The sequence below is a fragment of the Chelonoidis abingdonii genome, chromosome 3, assembly GCF_003597395.2.
Source record: "Chelonoidis abingdonii isolate Lonesome George chromosome 3, CheloAbing_2.0, whole genome shotgun sequence".
Classification (NCBI taxonomy): domain Eukaryota; kingdom Metazoa; phylum Chordata; order Testudines; family Testudinidae; genus Chelonoidis; species Chelonoidis abingdonii.
In genome coordinates this window covers 191,023,929-191,041,300 of record NC_133771.1, presented here as the reverse complement: position 1 = coordinate 191,041,300, position 17,372 = coordinate 191,023,929, and the positions used below count along the sequence as shown (strand labels likewise).

The 17,372-nt window shown below is 47.3% G+C and overlaps 1 protein-coding gene across 2 annotated transcripts in view; it reads left to right on the top strand.

The window, feature by feature from the left end:
• GTF2A1L (general transcription factor IIA subunit 1 like) overlaps nt 1-17,372 on the top strand; it is a 32,848-nt gene that overhangs the window by 8,213 nt on the left and 7,263 nt on the right. For both annotated transcript variants that reach the window (XM_032787124.2, XM_032787123.2), the window contains exons 4-6: nt 507-562; nt 2,076-2,169; nt 5,130-5,728. In XM_032787124.2, coding sequence (XP_032643015.1) covers nt 507-562; nt 2,076-2,169; nt 5,130-5,728 — 749 coding nt within the window. The remainder of the gene's footprint in view (nt 1-506; nt 563-2,075; nt 2,170-5,129; nt 5,729-17,372) is intronic.

Here is a 17,372-nt window from a genome sequence, read left to right as displayed (position 1 = left end):
ACCGAATTATTGTGCTTTGTGTGGCCGCGTGCCCTTGACTTTATACAGTCTGTTTTACAAAACCGGTTAATGTAAAATTAGAATAATCCTGTAGAGTAGGCGTACCCTCAGTCAGGTTAAACTAGTGGTGTAATAAATAGAAATGCCAAACTTAATTTCTACAATGCGACTTCAGAAAAATCTTTTAATTTAACTCTTCAGTTTGTTTAACTCAGCAAGGTCTTGTGAATAACAGTACTTACAAATATTCTAGATTTATAAATTTCCAAAGTATTACAAAGACTTGCTGAAATATTAAATAATGGCAAATGTATTCAGCAATGTTCAGGATTGTTCGCTTAAAACATATTTATCACTCTAAGACCAGATAGTAAGTAATTTGTCTTGTCCTCAGTGTAGTTTGTGTTGACAGAAGCTACAATGTATATGAAATTGAATGCTAATACTTTGGTGTGCCTATATCAGTGTATCTTTGTTTTTGTGTAATACTTATTGTTTCTGTGTAGCTTCTTTAGTCATCCCTGCTGGCAGAGGTATTCAACAGTTCACAACAGCAGACCTGGTATGTAATTTTAATGCTATTTTATTTCTAACTTTACAATATTTAACTCTCTAAATGAAAAAGTTAAGGTTCTTTGCATTTGTTAAAGGACTTAGTGGGAGGCAGAAGTATCTAGATGCTCTAGACCACAGGCCACAGGGATGTGGTGCTGGCCACTTCCAGAAGCGACGCAGGGCCAGGGCAGGCAGGGAGCCAGCCTTAGCCCCGCTGCGTGTTGCTGCCATCCCAGAGCCACTCAAGATAAGCTGCGCCGGGCCGAAACCTGCACCCTAACCCTCTGCTTTGAATCCCCTGACGCACCCTGCACCTCTCCTGCACCCCAGCCCCCTGCCCTGAGCCCTCTCCTACACACTGCCTCCCCACACTTCCTCCTGCACCCTAACCCTCTGCCCCAGCCCTACATTCATGGCCCTGCATGCAATTTCACCACCCAGATGTGGCCCTCAGGCCAAAAAGTTTGCTCACCCCTGCTCTTGACAGCACATGGGTAATTTTCAGTGCCTAATAGTACTTCTGATAATTTTGTCTGTGCCCTACATGATGTACAGTAGACAAGAGGGAGGAGTCTTTGCTGGGTGTGTGCATTCAACATCTGCAGAATCTAAGTGGGGGAGGAGGGATAGCTTAGTGGTTTGAGTATTGGCCTGCTAAACCCAGGGTTGTGAGTTCAATCCTTGAGGGGGCAAAAATCTGTCTGGGGATTGGTCCTGGTCTGAACAGGGGGTTGGACTAGATGACCTCCTGAGGTCCCTTCCAACCCTGATATTCTATGATTTAAAAATAAAAAAAGAAAACATAAAAGTTAGTCCTTATAATTGTGATTAAAACCTTTCAAATCTAGCTGTCTCCAGAGACCCCTTCAGAGCAACCACCATTGACAATGGAGTAAGGGGGGGATGGGTGTTCCTGGCTGCTCTGCTATTAGAGCAAATGTTGAAAATGAGTGAAGGGATGGCTGCCATTTTTAGAAGTTAGGTGTATTGGTGGAGTGACACCCTGTGAAACAGGGAGCCCTGGAAACAGGCTTAGCTGCCTTAGTAGAGGGCTTTGTGGATGTGCATTGTGGTGGGGGGACGTGAATTATTTGGGCGGTGGTAGGGCTGCTTCGTAGTCACATACTGTTAATATTGAAATGCAGGAGGCTCTTCAAACATTGGATATTATGGGGGAAAAGTAGTATACTGGTGCTTGAGGTGCAGAGTGAGGGGCTGCAAGGAGGAGTTTTCCCTAGAGAAGAAATAGGAGCTGGAAAGGGAAGGGGCACATTGGGCAGAGAGCACATAAATGGGGAGGTACTCAAGACAAGTCTAATTTTCTTAAGCACTTCATTACAAAACACTGCTCACCTTGCTGTAGTTTAAGGGTCAAAACCATTTTTCAGTAGGGATGATCATGGGGAAAGACTATAACTTAGATTTCTTGAGCTGCATTTTGCTAAGTATGACTGTTAGGGCTCAAAGGATAGAGCACGAAACGCAACTTAATTTCCCTAGTAAATCTGCTGTGTGTCTAGGATGCTTCACGAACCAGTGCAACTTTGACTCTCCCTTCGGGTATCGCTTATCCTATCCATGTACCTGCTGGAGTAACGCTACAGACTGCATCTGGTAAGATTCAGAAAAGCTGAACTCAGACACCAGTTAGAGTACATAGAGTTTTTTGACCTGAATTTATGGGCTAGTTTATTGTGGCTCGCCAATGATCTGACCAGAAGATATTTAGGTTCTTGTCCCAATTCAGGCTATAGGGTTAGAGAATGCAGAGTATGACGTTGTGAGAGGACCCTCAGGTTGTGTGGCAAGGACGCTTATACTAAGAACAATACCAAATTGTTAAAATCTTTATTAAAATGAATGAAAGAATAATAAACAATATAAAGCAGAGTCACAAAGAAGTAATACAGTTCTATGACCCCTGGTGGTAACATCTCTATTCTAAAAGACTACTTAAACTAGCATTCTTACATCCTTCCCTGAAGACCTGGTAGTGGGAGACAGAGGACCAGCCTTGTCTTTGTCATGCCCGATGAATTTGATGGTCCAGGCTTCCCAAGTTGGTAGGGATTAGGTTCAAGTGTTGAATAGCTAAGCTATATTGCAAACTTGAGCTGATAGCTTGATAAAAGATAGGAAAGAGCGATCCTCCTGCTTGGTGGTTTTCCCTCTTATAGGGTCCTGGCACTGCCTTAATCAAGGCCCAACCATACCAAAATCTTATTTCCTCACCTAGATAAATCGTTGGGTACACTTACTCTATAGAGTATCATATTATGACATATATTCATATATATTAATATTGATTATGTCATCCCCGAAACCATTGCTCTTGGCCTAACTTATGACTTCTATGTTCTGTGGTGTAGCCTGCGGTTACTGGTCTGTTCCAGACCGGTGATAAACATATTCAGTTCCTTGTTCAGTTCTCCAAAGTCAAAAGGGGTAACCAGTAGGCCATTTATCTATGCCAAAGGTTACAAAAGCTCATATTGACTTGCCTATATCCTGTATGATTAGCTAGAGTCTGTAGGTTCCTTGCGTTACAGCCAACTATGATGAATAACTATTATAAATAATATAATACGGAATTCAGCATAAGCAAAACCCAAGAAAATAATATAATCAATCAAACCAATGAAGAAAACATTATGCAATATAGCAAGCTAGCAAACTGACCTCATGGGCTACAACTATGAACAGATCTCGAAAGATGATCACAAGTGCATGGGGTGTAAACTGGATGCCAAAGTAAAGTATTGGTGGAGAAAACAAATTATCCTCTTGTCTCTCTTTCTGAAGCTGTAGCTGCTTATAAAGTGACTGCTATTGACGAGTTACAGTGTCTGTTGAATCTGCAGCATGTAATAGAGCACCTCTGCAATGTTATTTAACATCATTCCCAGATGACGCCATTCTCTGTTACACTGCTCCTGCTGTAGGTTCTCCTGTGTCAGCCCAGATGTGGGCATGTCCTCCTCCTGACTGAAGGAGAGAGTCTATCCAGTCTCCAATAGGTGCAGGCAGATTCTGCCTTGTCAGGGTGGATTTTCCTTAACTGCTTGATTTAATCAATTCCTTCCATCCGCAGTCCCCATCCTTTTCTTTCTGACAGGGTTACATAGTATAGCCTAGAAGGCTGTGTGGAGAAATTAACCCTCTCCTTGAGCACTTGGAAGAAAAGGCAGCCCTCAGTGGTGTAACCATGGGTGTAGTTTGGGGTGAGGGGGTAGAAAAGGGGCATTGTCCCCCCTAAACTGCAACTCTTGGGTAGGTGTGGAATTTGCCCCCCACCTCCACCCCAGGCAGCCTGATTGGCCTGACTGGAGCTGTCTCCCCAAATATAAATCAAACCAAACCAATGGGCGTAACCACTTTTCTTTTAAACTGTTATTCAGAATAGAACAGCAATGTAAAATGACACCATCTTCCTCCATCAGATCTACCTATGTGTATTGAGTCCTATCTACTGACTTTAATGATACCCATACATTTTACCACTTCAGCCCTTTGGAAAACTTAATAGCCCACCAGTAAGGGAAAATATATTGGTAGTTCAGCCTCTAAGCCCAGGTGCTGAGATTTTTACCAGAGTACTCTCCAAACACTGTTGGAAGTGGTGCTGGTTCTGTCTCCTGCCTCAAGCTGTGTCTAAATTTAAAATGCTAGTGGCACAGCTGCACTGCTTTTGCACTTTAGCATAGACACTGCTTATGTTAATGGCAGGGCTTCTGCCCTCAGTGTAGTAATCCACCTCCCTGAGAGGCGGTAGCTAGGTTGATGGAAGAATCAGGCAGCACAGACAACGGTGAAGAGGTTTATTCATGGCACTGGGAAGACTGATAAACAGCTTTAAAAGTATGATGTTACAGTGACCAGTTATATACATTTTCTTATTAATCTATTTGCGTTTATTTTGTACTTACAGAGACAAACATTGTTACAGAGAGAGAGGGAGAGAGAACACTTAACATAATGACAGGAACAGAACATACGCATAGAAACCATTCTGATTACATTAATTATTTGTGACTATCCTTAAGGCAAAGGGGTGGGGATCAGGGTGAGTGTCCACAGATATCTGGAGAGCTGTGGAGGGTGTGTACTGTTTTCTTAGTGAGAGGCTGAGTTACTGGGCAGTCATCTAACCATTGAAGTTATCAAGTGTTTACAGCAGCCATTGTCGTGGGCCTTTGGAGGCCTGCTTGTTAGTTATGTGGGTTTCTGTCTCAGCTGCTAACTGAATTTTTAACTCTTGTCTAACAACACAAACCTTGGTGCACATAACAAAGTTTATTCTGCACGTGGATGGAAAAAATTAGAGGAAACATTGGCCCCTGCCCTTGTGCTGCTTCAAAATAGGAGTGTTTTATCTCCAACTCCAAAGCCTTTTGACGGCTGGTTTGTATGGTTACTTCATACTATTTTAAGGCCAATGTAGACAATATAACTGAATGAAGTTGGGAGTAGGCAGTTCTGGCATCTGAATTCTAACACTGATAACAGTAAGTCAGCATCAGCTTAACTTCCAACAGGTAGCTTTAATAATCCATTATTAATACTTCTCTCTATAGGGCACCTCTATAAGGTAAATATGCCTGTTATGGTTACACAGGCCCCAGGAGGTACAAGTATTCTGCAACATCCTATTCAGCAAATATTTCAGCAGCTTGGGCAGCCTTCAGTACTGCAGGCCAGTATTGCCACTGTTGCACAGGTGAATGCGTCTTCTGTTCAGGCAACTGCTGAAAGACTACAAACCCAGGAAGCCCCACTCCAGCAGCCCACGGTGCTACAACAAAGGGAAGTGGAAGCAAAACACTCAGAAAACTCTGCAAATGCTACTCTATTACAGCAACCTACTAGGAGTCAGCAGCAAGTTACAACTAATACAATTTTGAATCATCAGGCAAACTCAACAGAAAAATTCCAATACGCCAACCTTCAAACAGCTGTGTTTACTTCAAAGTCCTCTGAAATGGATTCTACCACTGAACCAATGGCAAGTGGTTCATTCAGCATAACTCAGAGTGTGCAAGACCAATTATCCACAGAGCTTCAAGATTCAGTGCAGCAACAGGTGTCTGATGATATCATTGAGATTATTCTGGGTAATAGCTTGGATGCTAGTACCCTTCTAAAAGAGCAGGAAAGCATTTCTGTCACTGAAGAGGTAGGACCTTCATTGTTTTAAAAATTTGTAATGAACTTTAACTTGGTGAAAATATCTGATGAAAGTAGATATTTATCTAAAGAATTAGTATATTAAAGGGAAACTATAAAACAAATCTATTTGTTACTAACAGCACCTCTGCATTTTAAAAATGGAAAACTTCAAGAATTTAACTTATAAGTAAATCGCATACATTACACTTCACTTCATTTGGACAACACGAATGACCTATTCATTTTTACTTTCTGATTTTCAAGAATTAACATTGCTGAAATATGTAGGTTAAATGGGAATGTTCATACCAATGACCTCTTTAAAAACTGCCATATCATTGTGATCTTGAAATCATAGGTCAGATTCAAGCCATGGTGGGCAAATTGCCTTTTGAATACAATTTGGCTAGCAAATGAGGAGGAGTTCCTGTCAGACTATGTACTCGCATTCAGAATCCACAAATTATATTGTGATATGAGTGAAAACTTAAAAGAAAAGTGTTTTTAATTGAGGGAAATACAATCATTCAACTAATGGTATGCAAATAATTTGTATTAGATCGCTGATTTCATTAAAGAGCCTCTTTTATAATTTATGGAATGTCCACAAGCAGATTGTGGTTTTCTTGAATTTATTTGTTTGAACTGTCTAAATTGTGTACTCCATGAATTTATTACAAATATTTTAAATTCAAGCTGCTTAGCTGTGATTTTTATCTTGTAACCATGTGGTCTTGGTTCTATTCCTTGATCAGATGAAGGCAGAGGCTTCTCTGGTTAGAAATGCATTTGGCAACAACTGTTGCCTGGAAAACCCCAATCACTAAAATATTCAGAGTGCACAAATGTGGTCAAGGTAAATTCATTTTAAAACTTGAACAAAGACTAATGGAACACATTCTGCATTATTCAGTCAGCTCTATATGGAACCTGGTTTTGAAACAAACTGATATGGTCTGGAAGATTTAGAAGAATGGTTTAAAAAAAAAAAAAGAATCCCAGGAGTGCAGAATAATGCAATAATATTTCAGTGTGGTATCTCAGAAGTGTGTGGGTTTTTAATCTTTATTAGTGTTGAATTCTGTGGGACATCCTAAATGATTCTAAATGATTGAAGGCTCAGATCCCTCCTTATTAAGTTCTTAGAATCATTTAGTACTAATAATTATAAGACAGAGGGGGGCAAACTACATCCCGTGGGCCACATCTGGCCTGCAGGACCCTTCCCTCTGGCCCCCAAGCTGCTGCCAGGGAGCGGGATCAGGACCAGTCACAGTTCCCCCCCAGCGCCTGGCCAAGTAGCACAGCTATAGCACCACCAGACTTATGCTCCAGGGTGGTGTGGTCAGGGGGCGAGGAGCAGGGGGAGTTCCGGGAGAGTTGCAGGGTGGCGGTCAAAGGGCCTGGGCCCTGCTGCTGCTGGGGACAGGGGCAGAGCAAGCCAAGGCCCCCTTCCACTCCCAGCATGCTTGGCCCCTGTCCCCAGCTGCCAAGGCCAGGCAGGGAGCAAGCCCTGCCTGACTGCCAGGGAGAGCAGCCAAACAAGCAGGGGAAACGCACAGGGAAAGGACGGGGCAGGGAGGGTGGATAGGGGGTTGGGGGCCCCAGGGGGATGGTAAGGGAGTGGGGATTAGGGGAGATTGGATTGGATAGGGGCAGGGGTCCTGGGGGTGGTCAGGAGCTGGGGAGCAGGAGGGATTGGATAGGGGATGGATGGTCATCCCAGCGTGATGGTCAGGGAGCAGAGAACAGGGGTGTTTGGATAGGATGCAGGAGTCCTGGGGGGCAGTCAGAGGAGGGGAGCTGAAAAGGAGGCGGGGGCCAGGCCACACCTCGCTGTTTGGGGAGCCATAGCCTCCCCTACCTGGCCCTCCATACAATTTCTGTACCCAATGTGGCCCTAGGGCCAAAAAGTTTGCCCACCCCCGTTATAAGACCTATGCAGCTGCATTTTCAAAAACGACTAATGTCTCAGTTTTTGGGTGACCAACTTGTCAGTATTTAAGGGTCCTGATCTTTCAGAAAATGCAGGCTCCTATTAAGGAGTTTCATGTTAGGCTATGAAAATCACTAGTCATTTCTTAAAATCTTGGCCTTGGAATCCAGTTCTGGTCTCAGTGAAGGCTTCATTATTGTGGGAGTCCGCAACCTGAATGGACATAAGGCCCATTTGTAAGGTTATGATGACATGAGCAGATAACTCCAAGCTTTGGTTTCATGGCTCATGTCAGCAGAACCCTTCCATAAACAACCCATATAATTATTACACAGAAAAACAAAAACTGGTATAAGAACATTATTAAGGGTCCAAAGCCAGAATGAAGGTGGTTCTTCAAGTGCTTGCTTATATTGATTCCAGTTAGGTGTGCGTGTGCCATGTGCATGATCATCGGAGAATTTTTACCCTAGCAACACCCGGTGGGTTGGCTGTGGAGCCCCCTGCAGTGTCACCTTAATGGCGCTGGATATATATATACCCCAGCCAAACCAGCTCCCCCTCACTTCCTTCTTACCACCCATGACGGTCATTGGAACTGTGGAGTGTGGCATAGCTGTCCTCCACTATCCCTAGCTTTTGCTTCCTGGTTATAGATAGTTCTAGTTATATAGTGCAGTAGTTGTTATAGTGTTACGGTTGTAATTAGATTTAGCGGGTTGGAAAGGGTCCTCCTGCTTCCTGCATGCCACCTGGGCTCATGCCCAAGGCTCCGGATTTTAAACCGTGTTCAGCCTGCTCAAAGCCTATGCCAACAGGAGACCCCCACGACTTTTGTTTGAAGATTCTCGGGGAGTCTCACCAGGCTGACAAGTGTAGGATCTGTAAGGCGTTCAGACCTCGAACCAAAAGGGAGCGAGACTTTAGGCTCAAGCAGCTCCTTATGGAGGAGGCCCTTAGCCTGGATTCCCCATCGACGCGCCAAGTGCCGGCACTGAGCACGTCAGTGCATAGTCTCGGCAGCAGCTTCAGGTACTGCACCATGGGTGGACTCGGATAGAGGCCTGTGGCCCCAGACCTCTCGAGCACCATGTCCAGTGCAAGTGACTTGGCTCCATTTCCTGTCTCCAGGCCAGAAGAGAGAGCACAAGCTGGAGGTGACTGTCTTTCAGCAACAGGAGCCGGCACCTCCTTTTGCCAATCTCGGAGTTGCAACTGAGGGTACAAGTGCCGATATCGGAACTGTTGACTCTGGCACCGAGGGAGGAGCCATTGAGTCCAACACACACTGGCTCCCCGACCTGAACCATGGTTGAGCCCTGGCTTCTGTTGATGCTGGCGACATTTGCAACAACGAGAGACCTCATCGCCCACTCAGAGCTGACACCAGCGCAGACTACAGCACCACCTCCGACTCGTGCGGTACAGTCTAGGGGTAAGCCAGCCCTAATACATCTGTCATCTCATAGCATGGAAACACAGCACCGCTCCTAATCCTGGAGCAGGTCTCGCTCCCAACGCTGTTCCTTCTCACGGCGCTGGTCATACTTGTGGCACCAATCCACCTCACGGCACGGTTCTGGGCCACGGTACCGTTCGGAGTCCCGATGTCGCTCCCAGCACCGATCAGAGCACCAATCTTCTTCCTGGAGCCAATCCCGGCACCGCTCCCGCAGGCGGCGGCAGCGCGATCCAGATCTGGATCCTGGTACCGGCTCAGTCATTGACACCGATCTCGATCCCGATACCGCTCCCCAGCGCCTCGCTGGCACTGCTCTCCAGCGACCTGGTACTGGTCTGCACCACGCCCCGGAGAGTCGATACAGACATGCTCTGCACCACCTTGGCCCTTGCGCTCCGCCTCACGGTCATCACAGTCCGAGGGCTCCTCGTGCTCAGCCTACCCCACTCCAAGCCAGGGCAAGAGTAATGTGGGTCAATGGCAAGACAAAGGCCAAGACCCTAATCAGGAACCTGCACAATGGTCCTTCTGGACCCCATGTGTGTACCACCAAGCCCAAGGGGTTCAATCAGGGGCCTCCCGTTCAGAACTTCAGGTACCAGAAGCCACCATAAGTCATCCTCCTCTGTGGGGTATGGAAGCGTCTGCACCGACCCCAGCACAGGCCCCAGACCCCGGTATAGCGGATCCTGGCCAACTGGACCCCTCGCAACACAATCTGCCACAGGATCCCCTGGCCCCTGTGGCATCTTCCTCATCCTCTCCAGATGAGGCAGTGGCGGGAACAACAACCTCAGGTCCTCCCCTGATAGACCTTTGTGCCCACCAAGACCTTTTAGGTAGGGTGGCATGTAATATGAACCTCCAAGCGGAGGAGGTAGTGGAGTTGGAGGACCCAGTGCTGAACATACTTTCAGTGGAGGCCCCGTCCCGAGTAGCATTGCCTATCATCCGCACCATCCAGACCGACGCCAAGACAATCTGGAAGACCTCTTCCTCTATTCCACTGACGGCTAGAGGAGTGGAGAGAAAATACTTTGTCCCCTCCAAGGAGTACGAGTACCTTTTATACTCATCCTCAGCCATGTTCACTAATGGTGTCCTCAGTGTGCGAAAGGAAACAGCATGGTCAACAAGCTCCAGTGCCCAAATCAAGACGCCAGGCATCTTGATTTGTTTGGGTGCAAGATTTATTCAGCGAGGGGGTATTCAGCTCAGGGTCGCAAACCAACAAGTGCTCCTGAGCCATTAAGACTATAATTCGTGGAGCTCCACGGTGAAATTTAAGGAGTTAATTCCACTGGAGTCCAGGGATGAGTTTGGGGCCTTAGTCGAAGAGGGCAAAAAGGTGGCTAGGACTTCCTTACAGGCCTCCTTAAATGTGGCAGACTCTGTGTCTAGGACCCTGTCATCAGGCATAGCCATGCGACACATCTCCTGGCTGCAGGTATCTGGCCTACCTCCAGAGCTACAACAGACCCTGCAGGACCTGCCATTTGATGAGCAGGGCCTGTTCTCAGACAAAATGGACTCTAGACTACACAGCCTGAAAAATGCCAGGGCTATCATGCGCTCCCTGGGAACGCACACCACGGTTACCCAGCGCAAGCCCTTTAAGTCACAGCCTCAATGGTTCTACCTCACCACCTTGTCCAAGGCAGGACTTTTATAGAAGATGCGGACTCGGTGGTAGAAAGAAATCCACCGGCCTCCAACCTGGTCAGAACCAAGGCCCTCCCAAACCCCCATCGACGGGACCAGGCAAAACTTTGGAAGGTGCGCCCGAGGACAGTGTACCAATCACCATCCAGGATCCTTTCCCTCCATTTCAAGATAGTCTCTCCCATTTCCACCATGCCTGGTCCCATATAACTTCAGACCCATGGGTTCTTTGCATGATGGAAAAGGGATATTCTCCCCAGTTTTCTTTCTCCTCTGCCTCCTATTCTCCCTCCCTGTCCCTCTTCAGGGACCCCTCTAAGGCATTGCTCATGATGCAGGAGGTCCAAACGCTTCTGTCTATGGGAGCAATCGAGGAGGTTCCAAGGGAGCTAAGGGGCACGGGTTTTTACTCCTGCTACTTCCTAATTCCCAAGGCTAAGGGTGGGCTTCGGCCCATTCTAGACCTGCATGGACTCAACAATTCATGGTAAAATTGAGGTTCCGCATGGTTTCACTGGGGACCATTATTCCTTCCCTGGATCCTGGAGACTGGTACGCCACCCTCAGCGTGAAGGATGCATACTTCCACATAGCCATTTACCCAGGGCACAGATGCTTCCTTCGCTTTGTTATCAGTCACAAACACTACCAATTTGCTGTCCTTCCCTTCGACCTGTCCACAGCTCCCAGGGTGTTCACCAAGTGTATGGCTGTCGTGGCAGCCTACCTTCATCGACAACGGATCCAAATGTTTCCGTATCTTGGTGACTGGCTCATTCGGGACCACACCAGGGACCAAGTACAATCCCACGTTTGACTCACCCTAAGCACCTTCCACCATCTGGGCCTCCTGCTCAACAATGAAAAGCCGACTTTAGAACCAACCCAGGGTTTATTGTGGCAGTCTTAGACTCCAGACTCACTCGAGCCCTCCTACCGGACGCACGTTTTCAGTCAATGGCGAACATCATCCGCAGCCTTCAAGACTGTCCGACTTCCACGGTAAAGACGTGCCTCAGCCTTCTGGGGCACATGGCTTCGTGCACTTATGTAACCAGGCATGCCAGACTTTGGTTTCGCCTGCTTCAGGCCTGGTTATTAACAGTATATCGACCAGGTTGAGACAGCCTGAGTATGGTGGTCACTGTTCCAAAATTGGTTTTGACCTCCCTTCATTGGTGGTTGGACACCACATCAGTGTGCGAAGGGGTACCATTTTGTACCTAGTCACAGGCGCATCATCTCTGGGATGGGGCACCCACCTCAGGGAACTCCAAATGCTGGGCCTTTGGACTGCATCCGAAGTAACTCTGCACATCCGCGTACGAAAGCTGATGGCAGTACACCTAGCATGTCAGGCATTTCGTGGGCACCTACATGGCCTTGGTGTGGCAGTCCTCACAGACAACACCATGGTCATGTTCTACATCAACAAGCAAGGGGGAGCCCAGTCGTGCCCCCTTTGCCAGGAGGCCATTCGTCTGTGGGAGTTGTGTGTAGTCCACTCGATACATCTGGTGGCATCATTTCTCTCGCTGGCAGACAGCTTCAGCAGGTCCTTCCAGCCTCACAAGTGGTCGATTTGCTCAGATGTCATCCACTCCATCTTCCTGAGGTGGTGGTTTCCCCAGATCAACCTATTCACCTCGCGCAACAGTCGGAAGTGCCAAATGTTCTGTTCTCTCCAGGGATGTTTTCCAGGTTCCCTACTGGACACTTTCCTACTTCCGTGGAAAGACCAGCTGTTCTACACATTCCCTCCATTCCGCTAGTCCGCAGGGTCCTGCTCAAGTTACGCAGGGACAAGGCACGTGTGATTCCGGTCGCCCCAGCATGGCCTAGGCAACACTGGTATACTACGCTCCTGGAGTTATCAGTAGAGCCTCCGATCAAACTCCTGCTGTGGCCGAACTTGATCTCGCAAGACCACGGGTGCCTTTGTCATTCCGACCTGCAATCGCTCCACCTTACAGCTTGGATGCTGCATGGCTAACTCAGTCAGAGTTACTGTTGGTGCAGCAGGTCTGTTAAGCAGCAGGAAACCCTCCACTTGGGCCACGTACCTGGCAAAATGGAGACGATTCTCCTGTTGGTGCGAGCAGCGCGCCACACCCCCTTTGCAGGCGTTGATACCTCTCATCCTAAACTATCTCCTATCCCTAAAGCAGCAGAGCCTGGTGATATCATCTGTCAGGGTGCACCTGCCAGCCATCTCAGCTTTCCATCCAGGAGAATATGCTTCCTCTGTCTTCTCCAATCCGATGGTCATTAGATTTCTGAAGGGTTTAGATTGCCTCTACCCAAAAGTGCGACAACCAGTTCTGGCTTGGGACGTTAACCTGGTCCTTTCCAGGCTCAAGGGGCCCCCGTTTGAGCCAATGGCCACCTGTTCACTTCTCTACCTATCTTGGAAGACAGCCTTCCTTGTAGCCATCACTTCAGCGAGACCCATATCTGAGATCAGAGCCCTCACATCAGAGCCGCCATATACAGTTTTCCACAAAGACAAGGTGCAGCTTCGTCCACACCCTGCCTTTCTGCCCAGGACGGTATCAGCTTATCATGTGAACCAGAACATTTTCCTCCCAGTCTCTTATCTGAAGCCACACGCTGTGTGGCAGGATCAATGTATGCACTCCCTTGACATTCATAGGGCTCTCATCTTCTATATTGAGCATACGAAGCCATTCAGGAAAACAACCTAACTTTTCGTTGTAGTGGCCAACCAGATGAAAGGCCTACCAGTCTCCTCGCAACACATCTCCTCATGGATCACGGCCTGTATCTGTGCTTGCTATGACTTGGCCGGTGTCCAGACCCCACGCCTCACCACCCACTCCACGAACAGTACCAGGTTTACAATGGCTCCAGTGGTGCCAGAGCGCCAGGCCCACACTTGGAAGGGGCCCACAAAGGGTTAATACAGCCTGGGCCACAGCCCAGCAATGTGAAGAGTCAGCAATTTCCCAGCAGCCTGGGGAGCACAGTGCGCAGGTGCAGCAGCGACTGGAGGTTGCAGGGTGTGCTGGGAGTTGTAGTTTGCATGCCACTGTGTTCCGCAGGGGCCCTAGGACCTGCGCTGCCAGCTACACTACTAGTCCCAGAATGCGCTCACCATCCTACCAGCCATCCCAGCTGAAGTTGTCTGAGCGGACCAAAAAGAAATCCCAAGCCAGGAAATGGTCTGGTGCAGGCCGAGGGTTCCTGGTGCTAATCCCACTGTGCTCCCCGTCCCCTCAAGTCTCCCCCATTCTCCTGGGGCAGTGGGGAGCTGAGGGCAGCCCCCCAGCGACTGTGATGCCTGGGGGCTCCTAGGCACTGTCTTGACCCTGCACTTCAGGGTGGGAGGTGGTTGTCTGGGGTGCCTGGGAGCAGGGGTGGGCAGTGACAGCGGGACTTGTCAATGCTGGCTGCTGCACCCCCTGCTAGTGGCAATACCTAGAAACTGTCTCCCTGCACTCTGGGGAGGGGAGGGGGCACAGCCTGGTTTTGGGGGTAAGGGGCAGTTGTGGGGCAAGTCCGGGTGCGATGGGGGAGCTGGTGGTGACTCCGTGTGGGGGGATGTAGGAGAAGCAGGATGTTAAGGTGGGGGTTGGTGTGGCAGGGGGCGGGGGAGAGAGTCTGGGTTGAAGGTGTGTGGTGTGTGTGTGTGTGTGTGTGTGTGTATAGAAGGGGGGTAGTAGAAGAGAGGGAGGTGGCAGCCCTGGGATGAAAGTGTGCAGGGAGTGGGCAGTAGCAGGAAGACTGAGGAGAGCCTTTGTTAGGGGGTTTGTTGTGTGGGATGGGGACAGTAGGAGGGATGAGGGGAGAGCCCAGGTGTGAAGATTGGGGTAGGAACTTGAGGCTGGATTGTGGTAGCCTTTGTGGTAAAGTGGTATGTGTTTCAGTGGCCCTTTCACCCTGCAAAAGATGGGCACCAGCAGTTTTCCTCTCCACACTCTGTCCCAAAGTTTTGTAAACATTATTGTACCAAAGCAGAAAATGCAACTTTCAAAAAATATATTTAGGAAACCTAACTTTGGGTGGAGGAGGTGGTAGTGGGGAGATGCAGATGCGACACCGCTGACTGCTGCATCCGGGTTTAATATGGCTCATAAGTATGCTAATTAAGCACTTGTGTTCAGGGCCCTAAGCAGGCCCTGAGTGTCTAAATTAAAAAAGACAAAACTAACAAACAACTGCCCTCCCACACAAACCAAATTCAGTGGTGTCTGAGTACAATGATGTTAGCCCAGTTTGTTCTCTCTGGGCTGAGTGGAGGTCTCAGTTTGGCTTCAAATATCTTATTTTGTTTTTGAATAAATGTTTTCATTCTCATCCCGGCAATACCACATTTACTATGGCATCAGTGGTGCTGTCACGCTAGGACCATATCTGGAAGGGGCTCATCACAACCACATGGGGGCCCACCAATATGTTTGGCTCCAGGCCCACAAAAAGTTAATCCGGCCCTGTCCACGAGGGCTCAAACCTCATCGGCCGCTTTCCTGGCCCAGGTTCCAATACAGGAAATCTGTAGAGCTGCCATTTGGTCATTGGTACATACCTTTGCCACTCACTACGCATTAGTTCAGTAGTCTAGAGACGATGCCGCATTTAAGTCAGCGGTTCTGCACTCAGCGATGTCTCACTCCGACCCCACCACCTAGGTAAGGCTTGGGAGTCACCTAACTGAAATCGATATGAGCAAGCACTTGAAGAAGAAAAGACGGTTACTCACCTTTGTAACTGTTGTTCTTCAAGATGTGTTGCTCATATCCATTCCAAACCCACCCTCCTTCCTCTCTGTCGGAGTAGCCAGCAAGAAGGAACCGAGGGGGCACTGGGTTGGTTGGGGTATATATCCAGCACCATTAAGGCACCACTCCAGGGGGCTCCACAGCTGACCCACCTGGTGTTGCAAGGGTAAACATTCTCCGATTGTGCACGCAGCGCATGCCCACCTAATTGGAATGGATATGAGCAACACATCTCGAACAACAGTTACAAAAGTGAGTAACCTTCTTTTGTGTATTCAAACCCTTTGTGCATATGTATTATGAGTGTATGTGACCATGTAATTAAAAACTACTTTTTCTAGAGGACCCCTGCCTTATTCAGGGCACAGGATGGACAGTACTCCCTGAATGAGCAGCTGGACAATATTTTGTTTGTGCTCAGGTCACATTTTCAAGCTTTTCTCCACATCCATGAGTGATAAAAACATGGACGTTTTGTTTTGCTTTTCAAGTGAAAAGTGAAATTCTCATGTATTATGTAAAAAACCCACTTTTTAAGTAAAGCACCAAATTTTGTGAGATTCGTACTAAGATTGCAAGAGAGAGCAAACCTGAGTCCTGGGCTTTTGTTTTGGTAGACTTTTTCAATACATATGTTTTATAGATTGAATGACTATGCAGACTATATTAAATACCCCTTTCTATTGTTAAGATGTGGGAACTACTGAGTTACATATATGACTTTTCGTTGTTCTGTCTCAGTGCTTTTGAGGTCCTGATCCAAAACCCACTGAAGTCAATAGCAGCCTTTCCAGTCACTTAACTGGCATTAGATCAAGCCCTCATTCAATTGTAGTCAGTTTCTACCTACCACTGCAGAATTTGGCCCACTGTGGTATAAACTGAGGACAAGAATGATTTAGTTGGGGTTGGTCCTGCTTCGAGCAGGGGGTTGGACTAGATGACCTCTTGAGGTCTCTTCTAACCCTCATCTTCTATGATTCTATGACTTGTCTACACTTACAGTGCTGCAGCTGCACCCCTGTAGCACTTTCGCGAAGATGCTACTATGCTGACAGGAGACCTTCCCCTATCGGCGTAGTTAATCCACCTCCCTGAAAGGCAGTAACTCTGTTTACACTGAGGAGTAGGTCAGTAATAACTGCGTCACTTGGGTATGGATTTTTCACGTCCCTGAGCAATGTAGTTATATTGACATAAGTTGGTAGTGTAGGCCATTGGTTCTCAACCAGAGGTCTATGTACCTCTGGGGGTACATAGAAGTCTTCCAGGGAATATGTTAATTCCTCTAGATATTTGTCTAGTTTTACAACAGGCTATATAAAAAGCACTAGCGAAATCAGTACAAACTAAAATTTCATACAGATGATGACTTGTTTATACTGCTCTATATACTATACACTGAAATGGAAGTACAATATTTATATTCTAATTGATTTATTTTATAATTATATGGTAAAAATGAGAAAGTAAGCAATTTTTCAGTAATAGTGAACTGTTAAACTTTTTTGTATTTTTTACGTCTGCTTTTGTAAGCAAGTAGTTTTTAAGTGAGCTGAAACTTGTGGGTACGCAAGACAAATCAGACTCCTGAAAGGGGTACAATAGTCTGGAAAGCTTGAGAGGCACAGATGTAGACCAAACCTAAGGCCACGTCTACAGTATAGACCTATATTGATATATATCCACGGCCCTGAGTGACCCAGTTATACTGGCCTCTAACCCTCTGTGTAGAGAGAACTATATTGATGGGAGAAGCTACTGTCTCTCAGGGAGGTGGGTTAACTACGCTGATGGGAGAAGCTCTCGTGTTGGCATAGTAGCATCTTTACTAATGCATTACAGCAATACA